Source organism: Pecten maximus, chromosome 5, assembly GCF_902652985.1.
Source record: "Pecten maximus chromosome 5, xPecMax1.1, whole genome shotgun sequence".
Classification (NCBI taxonomy): Eukaryota; Metazoa; Mollusca; class Bivalvia; order Pectinida; family Pectinidae; genus Pecten; species Pecten maximus.
This window is the reverse complement of record NC_047019.1, coordinates 4,292,687-4,315,732: the sequence shown is the minus strand read 5'-3', so window position 1 is coordinate 4,315,732 and position 23,046 is coordinate 4,292,687. Positions and strand designations below refer to the sequence as shown.

The 23,046-nt window shown below is 35.1% G+C and overlaps 1 protein-coding gene across 3 annotated transcripts; it reads right to left on the bottom strand.

Moving 5' to 3' along the window:
• Positions 1–6,462: 6,462 nt before the first annotated feature.
• On the bottom strand, positions 6,463–19,819 carry LOC117326917 (outer dense fiber protein 3-like). Of its 3 annotated transcripts, none has more exons than XM_033883720.1 (5): positions 19,691–19,819; positions 12,911–13,333; positions 9,416–9,540; positions 8,640–8,780; positions 6,463–7,808 (listed from the first exon to the last, which is right to left on the bottom strand). In XM_033883720.1, the coding sequence occupies exons 2-5, from the start codon at positions 13,308–13,310 to the stop codon at positions 7,716–7,718; spliced, it is 759 nt and encodes a 252-aa protein (XP_033739611.1). In that variant the 5' UTR covers positions 13,311–13,333; positions 19,691–19,819; the 3' UTR covers positions 6,463–7,715. The 3 variants fall into 3 exon arrangements, with proteins under 3 accessions (XP_033739611.1, XP_033739612.1, XP_033739613.1); XM_033883721.1 differs by lacking the exon at positions 19,691–19,819 and adding an exon at positions 14,129–14,279; XM_033883722.1 differs by lacking the exon at positions 19,691–19,819 and adding an exon at positions 14,232–14,267.
• Between the last annotated feature and the right edge of the window lie 3,227 nt (positions 19,820–23,046).

The following is a 23,046-nucleotide window of genomic DNA, read 5'->3' as shown; positions in this document are numbered from 1 at the left end:
TATGGTGTAATCAAGTTCGCCTTATTAGGCGTTGCGTGATGTCTTTGTTGTAGTGTATTGATCATAATTACACGCTTTATAGCATAATGTTTGTAGGCACGCGAGATGTTTGGTCATTAAGAACCGTTTAAGTGAGATCGACTTGTAATTTTTACCATTTTTTACATTTTCATAACCATAGTTGGTAAAGAAACTGCATGATCCTTCAAACGGCATAATCTTGCATGCCCCTGTAATACCTTACTTGAATCAAGTATTGTGATTCTTTGTGAATGACATAGCTGTGTTGCTTGTCTAGCGCCAGTTAATACAATTGTATCAACAGCTGACGCACTTCTCCGGAACTTGTTCTAAATATAAGGTCATTAATATCATTATCTTGACCTAATTACCAGCTTTGATTTTTAACAAATAATTTTACAAATAACACACATCATATTGGCACCTTTCGATATGAATTAAAGTTGAATACAGATGAGCTTAATTGAGAGGAATTCAACTGTATCACATAGCAGATTCGTCCATTGTTAGTGATATTACGTGCTTAAACCTTTCATTCGCTGTGGCGTTGGTTTTTTGTTGCTCATTTCCTGGAAAATAGATAACAAAGTTTCGAGTTTTACATATGGAAATCATAGATAGATATTTCTTTGACTTTCCATTGATATTTTAAAATGTATATTCAGTAAACTATTTTGAAAACCCGTACACAGCCTTGAAAACATAGACATCACTGTCAAAAACTCCCTACTGTTGAGATAATGCCGTTTGATGCACAAGGATCAACACTTGTTAAGCTTAGTCACGTGATAACTTTGATGGCAATATGCAAATGAATCTGTCGTTTTAGCATACACATGTTTGAACTGCTTTACACTTTTTAATGTATTGACGTTGTTTAAATTATTGTAATATTTTGGCGCCAGTTTACATTTCAATATATTTGGAGATGTTATTTTACATTAATACATTGTAATCATGGAAATGAAAGCATGCAAGGTAATTTTTCTTCGATGTAAAAATCGATGGAATTCTATCCTTGAAAGTCAAACTGTTAAAATGCATTGTGATTAATTTCGTGTAATTTTGGGTGTGACGACTTGTTCACAATTGTATTTTCTAAAATTTAGAATTTAAAGAGAGCTAATAAAAAGCACTTTGGTCGGTAAGGTAATAACTGGTTCGCTGCCATGTTTCCCGGGAACAAAGAATAAAATCCACTAGTGATTCTATAAGAAAAGAATATAAGATTAGGAAAAAAAATAATAATTGCTCCACAAAAATGCACATATATTGACTGAAAAGGTGACAGCTTTACACCCTTGGATTTGAAAGTATAACCTATGATACCAAACTGAGGTTTTGTAATATTCACTGAAAATGGAATTCTTTAGTCTGTCAAAATGAAATTCGATTCCGAACTAGCATCATGCAGTTGATATAGTTTCAATTCATTTTAATCAAATACAATCAATAAATGGCATCAATTATTTGATAGCACCGGGAAACAGCGGGTACCTTTCCTCCTACACTTAAATTGATTTTCAAAATTACCACAAATTATCTCCCATTTATACATTTTTATATTGTGACAAGACAAACCGCTGCTGTGGACTATGCTTTTTGTGATCAAATAAAATTTTGAATGAAGATAAATGATGTGGCCTGTAGTGTTGTGAGTGATGGCAGTGGTGAATTGTGGGTAAATATGTCAAGGGCTGTTTTGAATCGTTGATTTGAGCATAGGGGCCTGGGAATTTGTTACTGTCTAATGTATTCTCATGCCCCTGTGATTTTGAGTGGAAATAACAGTTTAATGATCCGCCCACTTCCGGCATGTTACGTTGTTGATTGTGGGTTAGATATTCGCCCAGGGGGGATTTGAGTTCCGTCTACTTCCGGCCAGTTCAATTTTAGTGGTGGTTTGGGATCCGACCAGTTTTGTTTTTGATGTTGGTATGCTCTCTGGCCAGTAACATTTTCGTTATTGGAAGAATACATTTGGCTAGTAGAGAGGTTGCAAGCAATAAGATGTTTTGAATTGTGGTAATTTAGAATTGTATATTGTATACGCCTTATCAATGTGAATAAATTTACACGTAAATGTCATGCCTTGTTGTGGAAATTTTGTGTACATACCTTGCAGATGCTTTGGCTTGGTGGATTTGTTGACAGGTTTCATGTTGCAGCAACAAATCTACCGGTACAAGGTCAATGTTACAACAAAAAATCTACCGGTACAAGGTCAATGTTACAACAACAAGTCTACCGATATAAGGTCAATATTACAACAACAAATCTACCGGTACAAAGTCAATGTTACAACAACAAATCTACCAGTACAAGGTCAATGTTACAACAACGAATCTACCGGTACAAAGTCAATGTTACAACAACAAATCTACCGGTACAAGGTCAATGTTACAACAACAAATCTACCGGTATAAAGTCAATGTTACAACAACAAATCTACAGGTACAAAGTCCATGTTAAAACACGAATATACCGGTACAAAGTCAATGTTACAACAACAAATCTACCGGTACAAGGTCAATGTCACAACACCAAATCTACCGGTACAAGGTCAATGTTTCAACAACGAATATACCGGTACAGGTCAATGTTACAACACCAAATCTACCGGTACAAGGTCAATATTACAACAACAAATCTACCGGTACAAGGTCAATGTTACAACAACAAATCTACCGGTACAAAGTCAATGTTACACAACAAATCTACCGATACAAAGTCAATGTTACAACAACAAATCTACCGGTACAAGGTCAATGGTACAACAACAAATCTACCGGTACAAGGTCAATGTTACACATCAAATCTACCGGTACAAGGTCAATGTTACAACAACAAATCTACCGATATAAGGTCAATGTTACAACAACAAATCTACCGGTACAAAGTCAATGTTACAACAACAAATCTACCGGTACAAGGTCAATATTACAACAACAAATCTACCGGTGTAAAGTCAATGTTACAACAACAAATCTACCGGTACATGGTCAATGTTACAACAACAAATCTACCCGTACATGGTCAATGTTACAACAACAAATCTACCCGTACATGGTCAATATTACAACAACAAATCTACCGGTACAAGGTCAATGTTACAACAACAAATCTACCGGTACAAAGTCAATGTTACAACAACAAATCTACCGGTACAAGGTCAATGTTACAACAACAAATCTACCGGTACAAAGTCAGTGTTACAACAACAAATCTACCGGTACAAGGTCAATATTACAACAACAAATCTACCGGTACAAGGTCAATGTTACAACAACAAATCTACCGGTACAAGATCAATGGTACAACAACAAATCTACCGGTACAAGGTCAATGTTACAACACCAAATCTACCGGTAAAAGGTCAATGTTACAACACCAAATCTACCGGTACAAGGTCAATGTTACAACAACAAATCTACCGGTACAAGGTCAATATTACACATCAAATCTACCGGTATAAAGTCAATGTTTCAACAACAAATCTACCGGTACAAAGTCAATGTTACAACAACAAATCTACCGGTACAAGGTCAATATTACAAATCAAATCTACCGGTATAAAGTCAATGTTACACACCAAATCTACCGGTATAAAGGTCAATGTTACAACACCAAATCTACCGGTACAAGGTCAATGTTACAACAACAAATCTACCGGTACAAAGTCAATGATACACATCAAATCTACCGGTACAAAGTCAATGTTACAACACCAAATCTACCGGTACAAGGTCAATGTTACAATAACAAATCTACCGGTACAAGGTCAATGTTACAACAACAAATCTACCGGTACAAAGTCAATGATACACATCAAATCTACCGGTACAAAGTCAATGATACACATCAAATCTACCGGTACAAGGTCAATGTTACAACAACAAATCTACCGGTACAAGGTCAATGTTAAAACAACAAATCTACTGGTACAAGGGCAATGTTACAACACCAAATCTACCGGTACACAGTCAATGTTACAACACCAAATCTACCGTTACAAAGTCAATGGTACAACAACAAATCTACCGGTACAAGGTCAATGTTACAACACCAAATCTACCGGTACAAGGTCAATGTTACAACAACAAATCTACCGGTACAAGGTCAATGTTACAACAACAAACCTACCGGTACAAGGTCAATGTTACAACAACAAATCTACCGGTACAAGGTCAATGTTACAACAACAAATCTACCGGTACAAGGTCAATGTTACAACAACAAATCTACCGGTACAAGGTCAATGTTACAACAAATCTACCGGTACAAAGTCAATGTTACTACCAAATCTATCGATATAAGGTCAATGTTACAACAACAAATCTACCGGTACAAGGTCAATGTTAAAACAACAAATCTACCGGTACAAGGTCAATGTTACAACAACAAATCTACCGGTACAAGGTCAATGTTACAACAACAAATCTACCGGTACAAGGTCAATGTTACAACAACAAATCTACCGGTACAAGGTCAATGTTACAACAACAAATCTACCGGTACAAGGTCAATGTTACAACAACAAATCTACCGGTACAAGGTCAATGTTACAACAACAAATCTACCGGTACAAGGTCAATGTTACAACAACAAATCTACCGGTACAAGGTCAATGTTACAACAACAAATCTACCGGTACAAGGTCAATGTTACAACAACAAATCTACCGGTACAAGGTCAATGGTACAACAACAAATCTACCGGTACAAGGTCAATGTTACAACAACAAATCTACCGGTACAAGGGCAATGTTACAACAACAAATCTACCGGTACAAAGTCAATTTCTACCAAATCTACCGGTACAAAGTCAATGTTACAACAACAAATCTACCGGTACAAGGTCAATATCTGAAAGTTAAATCTACCGTACCAAATCCGTTGTTTGAAATGTGAATGAGTCGAGATGTGTCCTAGCTTCTAGCTCATCATCTGATGATGGCAGACTAGTCAAATCGATCGTCCATTGTTCCTGGTCCGTCGCCTGGAGTCCTTCTTTCCGTCCGTAAGCAACCACTGTTGTCGTGTTTTTCTTGAAATTAAAGGAAGAATTTCCCCCAAAACTTAATGCTTGGATTCCTCTTGGTCCTTAGTTGTGCCCATCAAATTTTGAGTCTGATCGGAAAAATAATTTTGACAGTTAAAGTTTATCTCTATTTCTTGAGAAGTACTGGAAAGATATTTCTCTAATTTTGTGAAGGTTAATTTTGTACTTTTTGTGCCTGACTAGGAAAAGAAATTTGCCGCCAGGTAGCTTTCATCTTTGATTCCAACATTTGCAATCGCATTTTTTTGAAGTGAACATACTGGAAAACTTGATATTTTGGTTAATACCGCCCGTCAATAGTTTTACCTATGTAACTTTGAAAGTGATGGAAAGAACAAAATGACCTTCAGGCAGCCACCTTAGGTTTGAACAGTTAGGAATTTATTGATGTTACTTCCAGAGTCATATCTTGCAAACTTGATATGTCAGTTCCCTTTCCCCTCTTCACAGCTGAAGTTTTCAATCACTATTTCTCAAAAATATGTTGGTCCATCGATCTTTCCCATATTTCATATGTAGGCTTCCTTTGGACATTACGTGTGCACGCTCAATTTTTAGACTGTTATCTCTAATATGGGAAAAGTAGAGAAAATATCGCTCTTGCATATAATACCAATGTTTTCTATTCAATGGTGGGCGCCAAGATCAACATTGCTTTTGGATCTCGTTTTTTTCATTCGCTTTCCTATTTACAAAATACAATTCGTTTTTTATTTCATTTCCAAAGAAAATATTTGTATGTATTTGTACGATAATTTTCAAATAGTTCTTAAACGCCCCAGATTACAATAAGTTACAGCAAAATCGGAGTTCCTGAGAAGGTAATTTTGAGAATGTTTGATTACAATGGCGGTGCATTGGCGGCTTTAAAAGAAACTTTATATATGTCGATATATAAAAAGTGCAAAATGCATTGTATATTTGTGTATATGGGATTCAATGTGAGATGACTACATAGATATATATTTTCAATTTTGAAAAAAAATATTCTTTTTAAAAATGATATTTGAGCTTGATTTCATCAATGTTTCATCCTTTACGAATAAAACCTACAAACATCATAGTTGTTTTGCTCTGACAGAGTCGTAGGATTCCATCCTTACATCACCAAGGCTAAATTCTGCAGAGTTCGCCATAGTCAATATTATGAGGAAAGGATGTTGATATTTTGCAATGATTTTATCAAACAACAATGTTGGGCTATCAATTTATTTTTTTTTCTTCTTTTTAAAATTTTGACTTTTGACATATTTTGACTTTGGCTTTTTCACTTCATTCCCACCAAACAGAAAGCAGGGTTCGACACATACGTAATTTAAGAACACATTTTGATAATGCCATGAATGTCATTGATAGGAAATTAACTACAATAACACCAAATACATCATGAAGGCAATTTATTTATCTGTTAGTTGAAAGGTAGCACAAATACAACATACATCATGCTGAATAGGTGTCGATCTGTATCAATTATGGACAATACTGATATCACGTGCCTGTGTGCAAGTAAAACACATCTCCATACCCAACAAAGGTAGACCACCATGTTGTATTGAGCAAAGCATCAACATAAATTTCTGGATTGTCCAATTTCACTGGCTTTTAAATTAATCGCTGATCTTTTACTAATTAACTTTTGATCATTATTGTGAGCGAGAAAAAAATCTCCAGTGTTCATAATTCTTAAACTGCTGAATAGTAATACTTATAGAATATATGACAATCCAAAAAAAAATAGAAATTTGGCAAATGGCATTATGAAGAATACAAAATCCTTAGATCAGAATATGATAGCATAATGCTTTTTTATTTAATACTTAAAATTGCATCCATACCGACATACACAATAAATGATTTGATAGCATTAGTATATATATCTACAATGTAGAAGCCTGGTAAGATTGCCGTACAGAAACAAGATAAAGAATCTATAAAAAATGTTTATATACAGAGAACTGGAAATAATTAAATATGTAAATAAGCTTTTCATAAATACTTGCTATCTGAACATCAATAAAATATCAGGTATACTGTACAGATGAATTGATGTATGTAGAATGTATGTGTGTAAAAAAAAAAAATAAACATGACCAGTTCGGAGATATCACAAAAGGATGCCAACGTTGAGAACGCGACAAAAAACTTCAAAAATCATATTTTTCCTATCCAAAGAAAAATCGTTCTACACACAGACTACAGTAACATATAAATATATTATAGAAATAAATTCTCTTTAACTTCGAACAAGACCCTGAATGTGACACTTTATTAATACTGACACGGGTTAACACAACTTCTGAGCTCTGGTTTTATCTAGTAGACTCACTGGGAGAGAAAATAAACATTGACCATGAAATTCAACTGAAAGACAACAGTTACGGTAACTATAATCTAATACACGAAGAAAAACAGCTAGGAAATATCACAGCCAGAGCTATGGACGGAAAAAGTGAATGGAAACATTCTCCATTAACAAGAATTAAAAGATAAAATTTGAATAACATTTCTGAAATATATTGGCAGGAATGTAAAAATTATCGCACAGATTTTCAACTGTAGTTGTAAAACTGTAAACAAAAGTGTCTTTATCCAAAAAATTGAATCATCCAAAATCGTGTTCCCATTTTCATATTCTAATCTTGGACTTCCACTATCAAAGGTGCCAGGTACTGAGAATGACGGATTCCAAATGAATAAGTTGGGTATTGCTTCTTATTGATGCAAACCTGTCAAAAAAAAAGGGAAAAAAATATTAATTGTGTGCAATCAAACAAATAAATTGTTCGTGATTTTTTAGCATCACTTACCAAAAAAAGATACAAGAGCATTACATGTTCATAACACAGAAATAGATTACCATTCAGAATTTTTCTTTCTATTCTACTGAGAATTTCTATTAATTCTGATGAATCTGTGTCAATTTTGACAGTTAAAACAATGGACAACAGTTTCACCAACACAGCTAAACTTAAGAAACTCCTTCACTTGAAATTTTACACAGGAATGCACTTCTGGAATCTTTCCTAACTCAGATTTTTGCCTTAAATCTTAAATCCTCAAGTAAAGGACTGTTGATGAAACTGGGTTTAAATCAAATTAAAAATTTTTTTTCAAATTTCTGTGAGTAATAGTAGTGTAGTTGGTCACCTTTATGCTAGCCTGTATATGTTATCCAGGTAAATACTAGCCACAATATATCGCTCCTTAGAGAATAATTTTTTGCAGCCTGATCTGTTGAATGTAGGACTATTAAGTCAGAGTTCTTGGGTTCTATCCGTAACGGAGGCACAATTGATTACATTGACGCCCATATAGGGACTAGGGAATTTGACTTTTGTGTTACTTTTAATTGAAGTATCGCTGTAACTTTGGAATCCAGGACATGTTTTTCTCCGTAAAAAAGGATTATGAAACCATAGTAAATACTTTCTGCAATATAGCGTACTTCGCCATAGCTTGAACAGTTGAGCGGAGGACAGGTAAGCAAGTGGTCCAGGGTTTGATCCCCAGCACCCATTAACATAAATACAATATGTTAGAACCTGTGTTACACTTACATTCTCCGGTGAGTGAGCTCCCGGTCCTGGTTTTTGTGTGGTATCTCCTGGCATCATATTCCTACTTGTCATACTGTACAGGGCAGCCTTATGTTTGTACGAATTAGGGTCTGTGACATCGTATGTTCCGGGTCCAGGGCACTGAAAATAAACAACATTACACATGGAATGGATTTCTTTCTACATCAAAAACTTTTTTCGGCATAGCCGTATAATTTTGTTTTGGCCCGGATATGACGCGACAGGTGGCGTTAATGGTCAAGATGAAGTATGTGATTGGTCAATGTAGCGGTCAATGCAAAATACAGATATATATGCAGTTAAAAACGAAACAAAGTTAAGATTGAATGCAAGCTGAATAAGTGGATGTATCTTTTCAAATGACACATTAATAAAATTATATTCCTGATTCAAATGCAAAATGATTCAAACTGATATAATTTTGTTTTCTGTGCTGAAACACATTAGTTCGTTCATTTATTTATATTATAACCACCAGCATTAAAACTATGCCGTTTATCTTTTATAAAAATATTTCTTGTTTACATTACATAATCGCAGGATTTTATAATCGATATAATAAATCATCATAAAACAAACTTAAGTGCCTCTCTTTGTCCTGTTTTTGTTTTTGTTTTGTTTTTTGTTTTCTACTTAAATCTAAAATGGAGAGAAAATATGTATACCAGTAGGCTTTTACCAGGGGACATTCAATACAAATTTGTCCAAAATTTGTTTCAGTTGAAATGAAAACGAAAAGGGGAGAAAACTCTTACCTTGGCCAAATCGTCACTGAATGATCCCTGATTCTGGCGACCAGTCATGGAGTAGATTGGGGACTGTTTCTTTCCACTCTGTACAGTTTTGCCAGTCATATCGGGGAGAGTGTACTTGTTAGCAGCTGTAAACAAATAATATGCCATGCTTATTAATTAACACATAATTAATTAAACAACAACAATCTGGAAAAAATCCATCAAAAAGTAAACCTTGCCTTTTTTTCCCCTTCTTTTTTTTTTTTTTTCGAAAGCATTCTTTAGCTATAAGGTATTGCTTATTTTCATCTCCCACCAATTACTACAGTGAGCCAGTATTCAGTTTCAAAGTAATTTTAAACTCCTTTGTACAGACTCATATAAAACATTATAAACCTCAATTGAATGGCTGCTAAGAAAAGGATTGTACCCCATTTTTAAATTAACCATATAACTTTTGATGCACTTCTATTTTCTCTCAGCAATTGATAAACTCTTCGTACATGATTTATGAAACGATCATGACTTGGTGTTGATATATATAAACATTTTACGGTAACACAATACAATTCATCTCAAGGCAAGATAAAAATTCACAAATCGGAAAAAAATAGGTAGCAATACCTGACAAAGGTCCATAAAAACCGTACAAATATTTAATGATTAAATTTTACGTTTACGGAAATAACCATTAGCTCCTGGGTGAACACCTATCAGGTTAATCAGCTGTTAGTGTATACAATAGGGCCTCTATGGTGATATTGATCAGTCAAGAGTTTCAAATGTCATCTAGAATTTCATTAATTTTTTCTCGAAGCTTTTAACAGTCAATACCTATATGATAATCGTTATTTCACCTTGGCATTTATGATATGCCGTATTAGGCTTGCAGAAGAAGCTAAAACCCTATATCACTTGAGGTATAGTTGATAGAGCTGTGTTTGGGCACTTTTATTGTGTACAGTACTTGGATAGAGGAGAACATTAAGTGGTCAATTCACAACCAACCTATATATGTATAGTGTTTACCCTTATAAAACAATGTTGTTGACATTTATTTTAGGACAACTCCTCAGCCTGTCTGTAAAACTTGCAGTAAATCTGACCAAGAGAACACCAAGTAGACCATGGTCTGCTAGATAGCCCCATAAAACAGTTTAACAATATCATTACATTTCTTCATTACATTTCTTGTCTAGCACTGACATAATATTTTGCTGATAAGAAATTCACATCACGGTTTAGAGCTTAATCAGTCTATTTTATATTCATGAAAACATTCATCGATAAACGCAGCGACTTCATAATCTCTTTCAACAAGAAAAAATACCCAAGGCTCAAGTATAAATTTCTTTTTCTACATTGAAAACCTCATATCTTTGAATATATGTTCATTTTCTTTCGCAGAGTTGCAATTCTGAGGACTTGAGCAAGTCTACTTAATTAACTATGCCAAACAATATGTTAGACGTGAAAAATCAATGAATGCCATACTGAGTAGGTTATACTAGCGTGTTAATAGGTAACAATCAATCAGAAAATGTGTGCTTACACTCGTGCATAAAATATTTCGAAAGCTAACAGTTGAATGGTAAAATGTCCTTTTGATTAACAGATTTTACTCATGAAAGCAAATTCTTGAAATATGCTTAAATTTAAGTAAAATGATTTTAATTTTAAACATGAATCACTTGAAAACCTGCATTCAAGCATTTATATATATATATCCAACCAGTATCTGATGATTGGTTTGGTTTATTTTGTTTAACGTCCTATTAACAGCCAGGGTCATTTTAAGGACGTGCCAGGTTTGGAGGTGGAAGAAAGCCGGAGTACCCAGAGAAAAACCACTGGCCTATGGTCAGTACCTGGCAACTGCCCCACGTAGGTTTCGGACTTGCAACCCAGAGGTGGAGGGCTAGTGATAAAGTGTCGGGACACCTTAACCACTCGGCCACCACTGCCCCTGTATCTGATGAAAATTTGTTGTTGTTTTTTTTTTACATAAATACAGTTAATGCAATTAATCGTTTCTCTAGTATGTGGTCATGGATGAATACCCGTAACTTGTAATACATGTACAGACTTGGAACAAATTAAATACTACCAGTAATATGAATGGCGGTTAATTGACTCCTTCAGATACAATCAGAATATCAATAAATTTTATGGTAGATTTTAAATGTTACCAACATTTAAATACCAGTACAGATTAATGAAGTCAACAGGATAATTCGAAACTGTCATGTTCATATCGATAGATTAAATGGAACCTTTGGAAGTCTACTTGTGTGATTACTTCCCAGTTCCCAGTATAAACTGTCCGGCACTTAGAGTAATATGGTAAACATTATTCCTTGAGAGAAATTATTATTTACTTACAAGATAAATATAGCATAAAACATGTTTTCCAGCAGTAGTTTTCTCGTTGGAATCAACTCTATGATATACAAATAATTTCAAATGGTTGACATAGGACTTAGGATATAATTATTTTCTCTTTGGTATGAGATATTCCAATAGGTGGCGCTACCAGTATTTGCATGTGCAAATGGGCTTGCGTATAGCTTATACGTGTCATGCAGGTGACACAGGTAACAGCAAGCACACATGATTATTATTTTTTTCTCTCTATTAAAGAGATTAATAGTTCAGGTGAGGAATTTGTATGATGTGTGTGAAGTGTCTATTTTTGTGTCAATGATTTGAATTTGTGTTGTTTAGCCTTTTGGATTATGTAGAAGAGAAAATACAGTAAAACCTCGCTATATGGCAACCGTCTGCTCTCCGTGATTTTGGCAATATTAATGAGGTTAAGATGATGTTATTTTTGTCATTTTTTGTCAATACGATGGTGGATGGCGGTATGAGTTAGGCGGTAAAACGGGTGCATTAGTGTGGGAGGGGATCCGTTCTAAATAAATTCATGGCGATACGAGAGTTTGGCGGTATAACGGGCGGCGAAATAACAGATTTTTACTGTATATGACATGTTAAATTTATTTCCTCCTGATTGTAGGGAACTCTTAAACATAAACAAGGCTTTTTCTGAGACCTTTTTTGGGCCAGTAATGTGATCCATTTCCAACTGAAATTAATTCTCATTTAAGCCAAATTCCCAAAATACTCCTGAAAATTCTAGATTCACTATTTAATGAAATTTCCTGTAACCCCTTTTTGTGTTAAAAGTTTTCAAATAAAAAAAAATCATTTTATTTTTTGTTTTCTCTGGCACGTACTAATCTGTCTCAATTCAGTTATATGTGCTAAATTTTGAGAATACAACTTGTATACATGTTCAGAATGTTTTCATACTATTAATCTTTGTCAGTCAGCCAGTAACCACTGCATGTTATGATCCATGATTGCATGAGCTGTGTCAAGGTTTACAGAAAATCTTTGGTGCCGATATATATAATCGAAAAAATTCCATACACACACATTCATCTCAAGCGAAAACATGGCACTGGTGTGTCAAACAAAAACTGTCAAGTGCAGAACGCATTAGTACTCTACCTGGCGTGGAATCCGTCTTCCTGTTTTGATGACGTGTGCCGAAGCTGTATGCTGGATGCCTGTGGTGAGCGGTGGGCCCAACCTTCTCAGGGCTGTATGCACCAGGGCCGGGAACTTTGAACTGGGTGCTTTCCTTTTGACGGCCATACAAAGAATAATGGGGGGTGCCATCAGTACCGTCTTTGTACACCTTAGAGTTTAATAAGTAGCATGGGCCAGGGCTGCAATCATCCCTGAATTTACCATGACGAATTCCAAATGGATAAGCTGGGCCCTTATTATGATAACTCCTAGGGTCATGACCTTTTTGTCCAAGTAAACTAGGTAAACCGTAACATGGGCCAGGGCTGCTGTACTGGGCAGCAATTGGCCCCCTAGGTTTCGTATAATTGTACACCATGGTTATTCACTGTCTGCGCACTCCTGAAACACAAAGATAATATTTGTGAATTTATTATCAATCACTAAATCAGATTTCTATTTTGATACTTCATAAACTTCAATTTGATATGTAAATTTTTGTCTGCTGCTCACAAATAAAAAAGCTACTCAAGTATGTATATGTACAAGGCTTCACCAAGGGGAGGTAATTATGTTATCAAGTTGGGGTGTCAAAATTAGAAAATGAAGTGACCATGAGTGTTAAAAATCATACCTTTCTCAACATTCAAAACTAATACATAATTAATATATTTGCTGTTAGTATTATTCTATAAAATTATGACAGAAGAATTTAAATGTAAAATCTCTCTACTTGCCAACTTGATTCTGATATTGAGATTTTCAATTTTGACCAAGTACAATAAAATTCAGTCCTGCCTCTAGCCTCTAGGGCCTTATCAGGGCATATTTATAAACATTTCTATATAGATGGGAGATATATAAAATTTACTACTTCAAAACACTCTGAATGGCTCTATCACTAGGCAAACAAAATAAAAATTCACAGTTTAAATTTTGATAGTAACATATCAAGTTCCTAATAACAGATAAATAATATCTTAAAAGCTGACGGATATAAATCATCACTTTTATGTATTTAATGAGAAAAAATCAGAAATCACAACTTTGATTTAACAAGAATTATGGTAGTACGATAAATAGAAACAAATTGGCAGCTATCTGCCTATCATATTTCTGTCCGCCATGTTTACAGTAGTTCAGTTTGATAAGAGTAAAATCTAAACAAACAATAATTTCTAGAGTAAACAATCTTACCTTAAACCCACAAAACAAAAAAAATGTCAATAAATTGACAACCGATCGGCGAATATTTGTTAGTATCCAACACTAAAAACATTCATAAACAACACACACGCACCAAGAGGACAGCCCACACCGAACACCAACACAGCCAGACTAGATTGAAATAGGACTGAATGTTTGCGTTATTGTTTGGCTAAGGCAACCCAGCAACCAGCTCGCAGACTTCTATAGGTTCATTAACATACACAGGAACCCTATCCAGGGCGCTCGGCCTCAACAGTCTATTTAAATGCACAAAAGCATGAAATACCTTGCACAAAAGAATTAGGTGGATTAAAGTTGATATATTCCGGCAGCATTGTTAAACCCAATACACATGTCTTAAAAACAGAACTTAAAAGGCTTAATTTTTTTTTTTCTTATCCGTATTAGTAATCCCTTCAACGAACCTTTACCTGTATTTTTATGTTGCCATATTGCAAATCTTACATTTTGGCTACCTGTAAATTATATTATGACTAAAACATTTTAACTTAAATGACAAAGTGTTCATCATTTCTTAGACTTTTACCAGAATGGATGAAAATCACAATATTTTTTCTTTCATAAATCTTTAAATGATTATTACACGAGTTCTTTTATTTAAACGATACAACAAGTCTGAAACATTATATAATGACATTTTAGATTTCTGTTTTGCCACAGAATGACCTGATACACCGATACCTGAGAAATCTGTTTGAACATGTGTGTATCATGGATTATTAGTTTTCAGATAAATTACATGTTTGTATAGAAATACCGGTATTAGATTATCATGATAAGGCTTCATACATTATTGCTTCAAGTAACCATTAGTCTGAATCTGGTATTCGAATAAAACATCATGATCAATTCATTTTTAATGACTTGGAAACCTCTTCAGACATTTCTGAATATTATTTATACCGTTAGTTTTATCCAAAGTATTTAAGATTGATTATTACTTGCAACGGTAAATATATCTACCATATAGAAGAAGGTACATATGTATACCACACAAGATAAATATGTGTTGACTTCTTATGTAAAGGGGGTCAGTGTCACAAAGGGACCCGATAAGGGGTCGAAAACACACCAAACAAGGAGTCTGATAAATTAAGCTATAGGGGTCATACTGGAAGTATTGAATATAAGTAATAAAAGTATATGGTATATAAAGCCTAAAATAAAGGGCCAGATTTAAGGACAAAAGTCATATACTAATGTCATGAACGGACCATGAATTTCACAGTCTGTGAATCATTATAGGGGTTAAAGTATATTAATAAGGGCCAGAAACCTCAGATAGGGGTCTGTGTAAGTATGGGGGTCATAACATATATAGTGATATACAGGGCCAGGCACCCGAGATAGAGGTCAGGGAATGTATAGTAGAGGGTTTGCAGTGTATAACAGGGGCTAGGTACTGGAGACAGGGTCAGTATTACAGGGGCCAGGCACCTGAAATATGGATGTGTGTATGAATACTAGGGGTCATAGTATATAAACAGGACCCCTGAGATAGGGGTCTGTACTAGTATAGGGGTCGTACTGTAGTTATACAGAGGGGCCAAACACCTGAGATAGCTAGGGGTCTGTGTTAGTGTAGGGGTTGTAGTATATAAATAGGGGCCAGACACCTCAGATAGGGGTCTGTGTAAGTATAGGGGTTGTAGTATATAAATAGGGGCCAGACACCTCAGATAGGGGTCTGTGTTAGTATAGGGGTCGTAGTGTAGTTATACAGAGGGGCCAGACACCTGAAATAGGAGTCTGTGTAAGTATAGGGGTCGTAGTATATAAATAGGGGCCAGACACCTGAAATATGGATGTGTGTATGAATACTTTGGGTCATAGTATATAAACAGGGGTCATACATCTGAGATATGGGTCTGAGTAAGTAAAGGGGATGCAATATATAAACAGGGGCCAGACACCTGAGATAGGGTCTTTGTTGTATAGGGGTCGTAGTATATAAATAGGGGCCAGACACCTGAAATAGGGATTTGTGTATGAATACTAGGGTCGTAGTATATAAACAGGGGTCATACATCTGAGATATGGGTCTGAGTAAGTAAAGGGGATGCAATATATAAACAGGGGCCAGACACCTGAGATAGGGGTCTGTGTTGTATAGGGGTCGTAGTGTAGCATACAGAGAGAACAGATTCCTGAGATAGGGGTCTGTTGTATAGGGGTTGTAGTGTAGCATACAGAGGGGTCATACACCTGAGATTGGGGTCTGTGTAAATATAGGGGTTGAATTATATAAACAGGGGCCAGACATTTGAGAAAGGGGTCTGTGTTAGTATAGGGGTCGTAGTATATAAATAGGGGCCAGACACCTGAGATAGGCGTCTGAGTAAGTAAAGGGGATGCAATATATATAAACAGGGGCCAGACACCTGAGATAGGGGTCTGTGTTGTATAGGGGTCGTAGTGTAGTATACAGAGGGGCTAGACACCTGAGATAGGGGTCTGTGTTAGTATAGGGGTTGTATATAGTGTAGTTATACAGAGGGGCCAGACACCTGAGATAGCTAGGGGTCTGTGTTATTATAGGGGTTGAATTATATAAATAGGGGCCTGACACCTGAGATAGGGGCCTGTACTAGTATAGGGGTCGTAGTATATAAACAGGGGCTAGACACCTGATATATGAGTCTGTGGAAGTATAGGGTACGTAATATATACAAAGGGGACAGACTCCTGAAATAGGGGTCTGGTTAAGAAAAGGGTTCTACACAGGGTTAAGAAAATTGAGACATATGGGTCTGTACAAGTACAATGTTTGTAATATATATTTGAAATGATAAACCTTAAGATTTAAAGTAATAAATGAAATTAATTGAATTGAATTGTAATATCCCCATAAAGGGCTGAACACCTGAGAAAGTGGATTGCAATTATATTAAGCTCAGAAGAATTGCTAGTATAGTATTTGCTTTGCTACCTGTATGGGATTTTAAATAAAGAAAAGTTCTTGAAAGGCAAGACCCCTGTGTTAAAGTCAATTTACTTTCTATAATATAAAAGTTTGCATTACATTCTTACCAAATTATGCAAAGTTTTGCCCATTTGCTGGCATTTCTCACTGCTCAAGGCTGAGCTTTAAAATGGCTATTAAACTCTTCCTCTTTAAATACCAGTGTTGAGAATGTGATTTTTATCAGTTCGGTTGCGACTTGCCGACATTTTAATTAATTTTTTTTTTTTCAGTCTATGTTTCAGGATATGTTGGTGTATTTAACTTATTTATGGGTTGATTTTCAAGATTTGGAATCATAATATGGTAGACAATTTATCACCGATTCTGGATTAACATTAAAAAGATTTTAAATTTCAAAACTACTAATTTATATATGTAGCAGTGATGTGATGGAGAACGAGGAACATAAAGGTTGCTGGACTTTGTGTACTCATATGAAATATATCAGAATTAAAAATTTTGGAATTTCTGATGTCATCATGGAGAAAAATAAACATTTGCGAATGGAGCCTAAATAATTTGAAGCACTCGACATTTAACCTTTCCGATTTAGCTAAACTAAACTTTGACTCAGTGGGGAGTGGAGTTATATAGAACAATGATATAGCATTTCAGTTAGCATTTTTATCAAGCTGAAATATACATGCATGGCCTTATTACCTGGCAGGGGATTTAAAGTCAGATAAGGCGGATAGCTTCCTCTAACATAACTTATCTTTTAAAAAGATTACAACTGTAAGCATTGACAAGATATAATATTGATACCCAGAGACAATATCATATACCTTTGCCTCGAAAAAAAAAATATTTTTCATATTTTTCTTTTTTGTTTAATCAATTTTGTTACCCTTTAAGTAGTTTCACAATTTACAGAATCCAATAAAAATATATTCATATCTTTAACTGAACACCCATTTTACAAAAAGTACATTTTGTTAATTTTTAATGTTCCACCTGGTAAATGCTATTATTACACCTGGGCTGTATGGCTTTGCTGCCTAGTAGTATGTAGAATGTAGCATCATCACTAATTCATGACAAATGGGAAGATGCTTGGAATCAGCGATCGATGCTGCTGTAGGTTTGCTTTGTTGTAGACTACTTAAAGTATATATACACACCGGGGACATTTTATCTACTTCTAAACAAGTCTAAAAGATACATAACATATTGATATCTTAAATATAATACAAGTCAGTGATTTCACAATACATTTCGAGTCAATCAAACGCAGGCTAGCAATAAGGTAAAAAAGTGTATTCTATGTGTTCTATATAGGGAAGGTTAGTAACGGAGGTAAAGTGTTTTACAAGCCCGGAGATAGATATATAGGCCCGGATGTCTAACAAGCCAGTACCAGTAAATAACACTGCTTTATTACAACCAGTAAGTATTTTTTAATGTAGGTCTAAATCAAACATTGTTACTTCAGCTAAACAGACAATGTTGAAAGTAATCAGTCATCACAAAACTTATCTGCATGACATATACAGTATTTTCTTAACTGGTCCAGTTAAAGAAAACTAACAGATTGTGTTGAAGGGAGGGGGGGGGGGGGGGGGGGGGGGGGGGGGGGGGGGGCTGCATTTTTGTCCTGCGTAACTTTAGCTGAATGTCATCTTCATCTTTTTTTTAAATATATTTTTCTTTTAATTTGTTTGTTTTGTTTGTTTGACTTGTTTTTTACTTAATTTCTCAGTAGTCCCATTTAATCTGGCTAGTGTATTTCTTAGTAGTCCCATTTAATCTAGCTAGTGTTGTTCTCAGTAGTCCCATTTAATCTGGCTAGTGTTGGTTTGATTTGGACAATGGTTAAGAATGGTTACTAAAAACATGTCAACAAAGAGTAATATTAGAAGTGTTCTTAGTAAGAGAAGAGATATTGATAAATCTAATCGTGTTGTATGTAAAACAAAAACAGTATAATAAATCAACCTTAATTTTTATCCAGATAAAATATCTAAGAAGACCTCAAACCTACTAAGCACTCCCTCAAACTATTTAACACAAGAAAATTATATTCATACAGCAAAGACCAATTTGATGTAAATACTTGTCATTTTTATGATTAATCAGACAACATTATTTGACTAGGACAACATATATCAACATTCAATATTATGATTGTGACAAGCAGAACAATTCAAATGTAATCATGAATGGATTATCACACAGTTGGGTTGCCATGCACAGTTATATTCTGGATCGCTACCAACTCCTTAACTCGAAACACGTGTATTCCATAAAATGAAAATTAAATTGCTTAAAATTAAAATATCAAACACTTGCTAAACTATCCAAGCTTAACCCGTAATCTTATCAGTAAACACAAACGCATAAGCAGTCTCTTACTGTTTGCATTCATCGCCTACTGTCACGAAAGGTTCTACTTGATCGACAAATGATACGGTAGAACCCGATACATACTGTAGATATGGCTAACGGAACCAGACACCGAGTGAAAAAAAATACTTATTTATCAGAAATGTTGATTAGTACATTACTTTCAACAACCTAATACAAGTCTTGCATCTGATAGAATAAGCTATTATCCATTTACTTACCTTGTTATGGCAGATAAGTGAATCTATGCGGCTACCTTGCCTTATCTTCCTCTCCGCTCCGCGAAAGGTTGTCAAACAAACACGGGGACGTCACGAAGTGCACCTCGTGATCTGATTCTACGATTGTCATTGGTAGCAAGGTTTCCAAGTGCGCCCCTAGTAACAAGGGAGGTAATATAAACGGAAGCAATATAGAGTAGTGCCCCATTATCATTATGGATTTTCCAGCCGAAGCCAAATAATAACATTGACTTACCTATGCTGCCTTCATTGTTTATTTGTTCTGAATATATTTAATATTGTACTTTTCATTTAATATATTTATTTTCGTTCTCTCTTTAGAAATAACTAGATTAATAAATTAGCATAAACAAAAAGATAAATAAATAATCGAATTTAAATAAATAATTTTTTTTTAATAAATTTGATTACTGATTTTCTATTAATTTATTATAAGCACTTAAATAAAATTGAATTACTTATTCATATAAATTGGCATATCGTATAAACGTCAGCCGATGCAGAGGATTGAAATGCGAGAGTTGTGTGTTATCAATATGCTAAATCTATCTTATTCATGAGTTTTATGGTGTTGGTAGTTGATCGCCATATATTTAAAGTGTTTGTAAAGACCGTTACGGAGTGGTTGCATATTATATCGGATATATCCGGGAGTTGTAAACACCCAACAAGTAGATTTGTAAATATATTTAAAGACTTTAACGCATAATAAATGAAGACAGTAAATAAAAATGCATTTCTAAGTAAATCAATCCGGCCAGGAAACTTTAAAGTGAAGATGGCAATTCGGGAGGATTTAAGAGGATTACATGGTAAACTAGGGACATTCGGTGTCTTGTGTACATATTTACGCGTTGAAAGGGCCAGACTGAACCACACACCCCGGTAATACATACGAGTATCGGGACTTCAACCAAATAATTTAATATGTTGTCGGAGCATGTTAAGAAACTAACAAACCGATTTGTATGTCAGCTGTTGAGAAAGGTGCAATATCCTTATTAAAGGTGGTAACTTAATGGAGATATTTTAGAATTAAAATAAAAAACATTTTGAAGCTGTAAAAGCAATGATGATACAGTATACTATTTAAAAAAAATAGCTGGATGACGATGATGACGACGCTGATGATGATGATGATGATGATGATGATGATGATGCTGATGATGATGTCGCCACGCTCCTTCTGTCTACAAACACAGTTCTAGAAGATTCCATCGACTATATAATGAAATATAATAAAAGTGCCTTTTTTGGTATATAAAATTTATTAGAATCACGTTTTTGATTAACCGTCCGAATATCAATCTGCTGAACCTTAGCAGAACTAATTTATTGATGTTCTGTGTTAATTTCTGCTTCTGCTCCACAATTCGTCTTTCCTTCAGAGACTGGTATCAATTCTAAAATCACATTTAATATTGGATTAGATAATCATGATCAACAACGCTTTAAAGTATCTCATCAACGTTATCTTTTCTACATTTGAACATTTTAGTAGAAACTGCGATGTGCTGTCTTGTTCCGCGGGAACTAGTATTGTACATGATCTAAACTCCTTCCTGGTATGACTTTCACTAATCGCAATACTTAAAATGTTTAGTGACAAAGCGAAAAGCCATCAACATGAAAAGACGAAAACTACATGTGCATGTTGTAAAAAGTTGTTGTCATAAAACATACATTTAAATAATGTCTGTTCAGATGGCGAGTTTGCGATCGGTCATTTCTCGCGAGCGCTCTCGTTTTTATGACTTGAACTTCCCTACTTACATGTAGCTGGTAGGAATCTAGTCATCGTATTAACGAAGGCGTGGACATGAAGACAGCAAAAGTTTGTTAAACAGATGTAGTACTTAAGCAGTATTCATTAATTAGCCGTCAGATCAGCTCAGCATCAAAAAGTTTATCAACATTTTCAATTTAAAACCAATATGTGCAATGTATTTACAGCCATATATCACAGGGACCTGAGTTTTGTTTTGTTTTTTGTTTTGTTTTTTGTAGCCTACGTGTATCTGGACCTTCCCTAGTCCTTGCGCATGAACACCGCGAGTGCCATTTTAAACAAATTTTGATCTAGCCCCACCCCCACTTAAAAAAAGGGGGTGGGGGCGGTATGAAAAATATACTATACATGCATACACTAGAGAGTGCAAACACATCTAGACTGTAAGAAATTCTTATGTCCCTCATGCTATATACAATGTACATAATGATAATTGATAATGTACATGAATATCGAATCTTCTGAAACTACACAATCGCAAGGCTCATATACATTGATATGAAATACCAGCCTTCAAGTGACCACCTGTTGTCTTGCACACCGTATCTTTGAAGGATTAGTGTATCAATATGGCTTCCCTAGTTCAAATGTAATTCTTCATGTATTAAGTGGTTTGGTTTGGTTTGGTTTGTTTTTGTTTAACGTCCTATTAACAGCCAGGGCCATTTAAGGACGTGCCAGCTTTTGGAGGTGGAGGAAAGCCGGAGTACCCGGAGAAAAACCACCGGCCTACGGTCAGTACCTGGCAACTGCCCCACGTAGGTTTCGAACTCACAACCCAGAGGTGGAGGGCTAGTGATAAAGTGTCTCCAGACGACAATACACGTCACACCTATAACAACTGTGTGTTTTCTGGTGAAATATATTCTCTCTCGTGCTTTCCTTTTTTGGTTCGATGAAACAGCTAGGGACCATAAGGCTTGTATTACTACGGGTCAAAGTTCCCATACTAGACGAAACCCATGTATCAAATCATATAGTAGCACGGTTTTGTACATTCATTAATACCCAATAAGTTAGACAATAACCTTTAAAGATATAAATTTAAAAAACAAATTTAGAAAAAATTTCACCCATGGTTTGAATTGAACAATCACCACATACAGTCAAACCTGTCTATAATGACCGCCCAAGGGGAGGCAGAAAAACGGTCACTATAGACAGGTTGCCTTTATAGGCAGGTCAAAATTATCGCACCAACCAAATTACGTGAAACTGCATAAATAACTTGTCATTGAACAGGGCATTCAGAAGACCAGTCAGATGTCAAATAAATGCATAAACTTTATAAATCTGAAGAGTTTAATCTTATATGATTTTGTGAACCCAAACACAAAATATATCTCGAAATGGTCTTATGGATACTTTTTTTTAAATACCTGTTTGTTACTGTTTTTACCGCCTACATGACTCCGCCTTGCTAGATTCTGTCAGCATCACAAGGACATACCACGTACCTAACAAACTAAATATCATGATAATGTGTGTCCATTATGCTTTAGAAATTCTTACTGCTTCCACTAACTCAGATAGTGTGAGTTTTCCT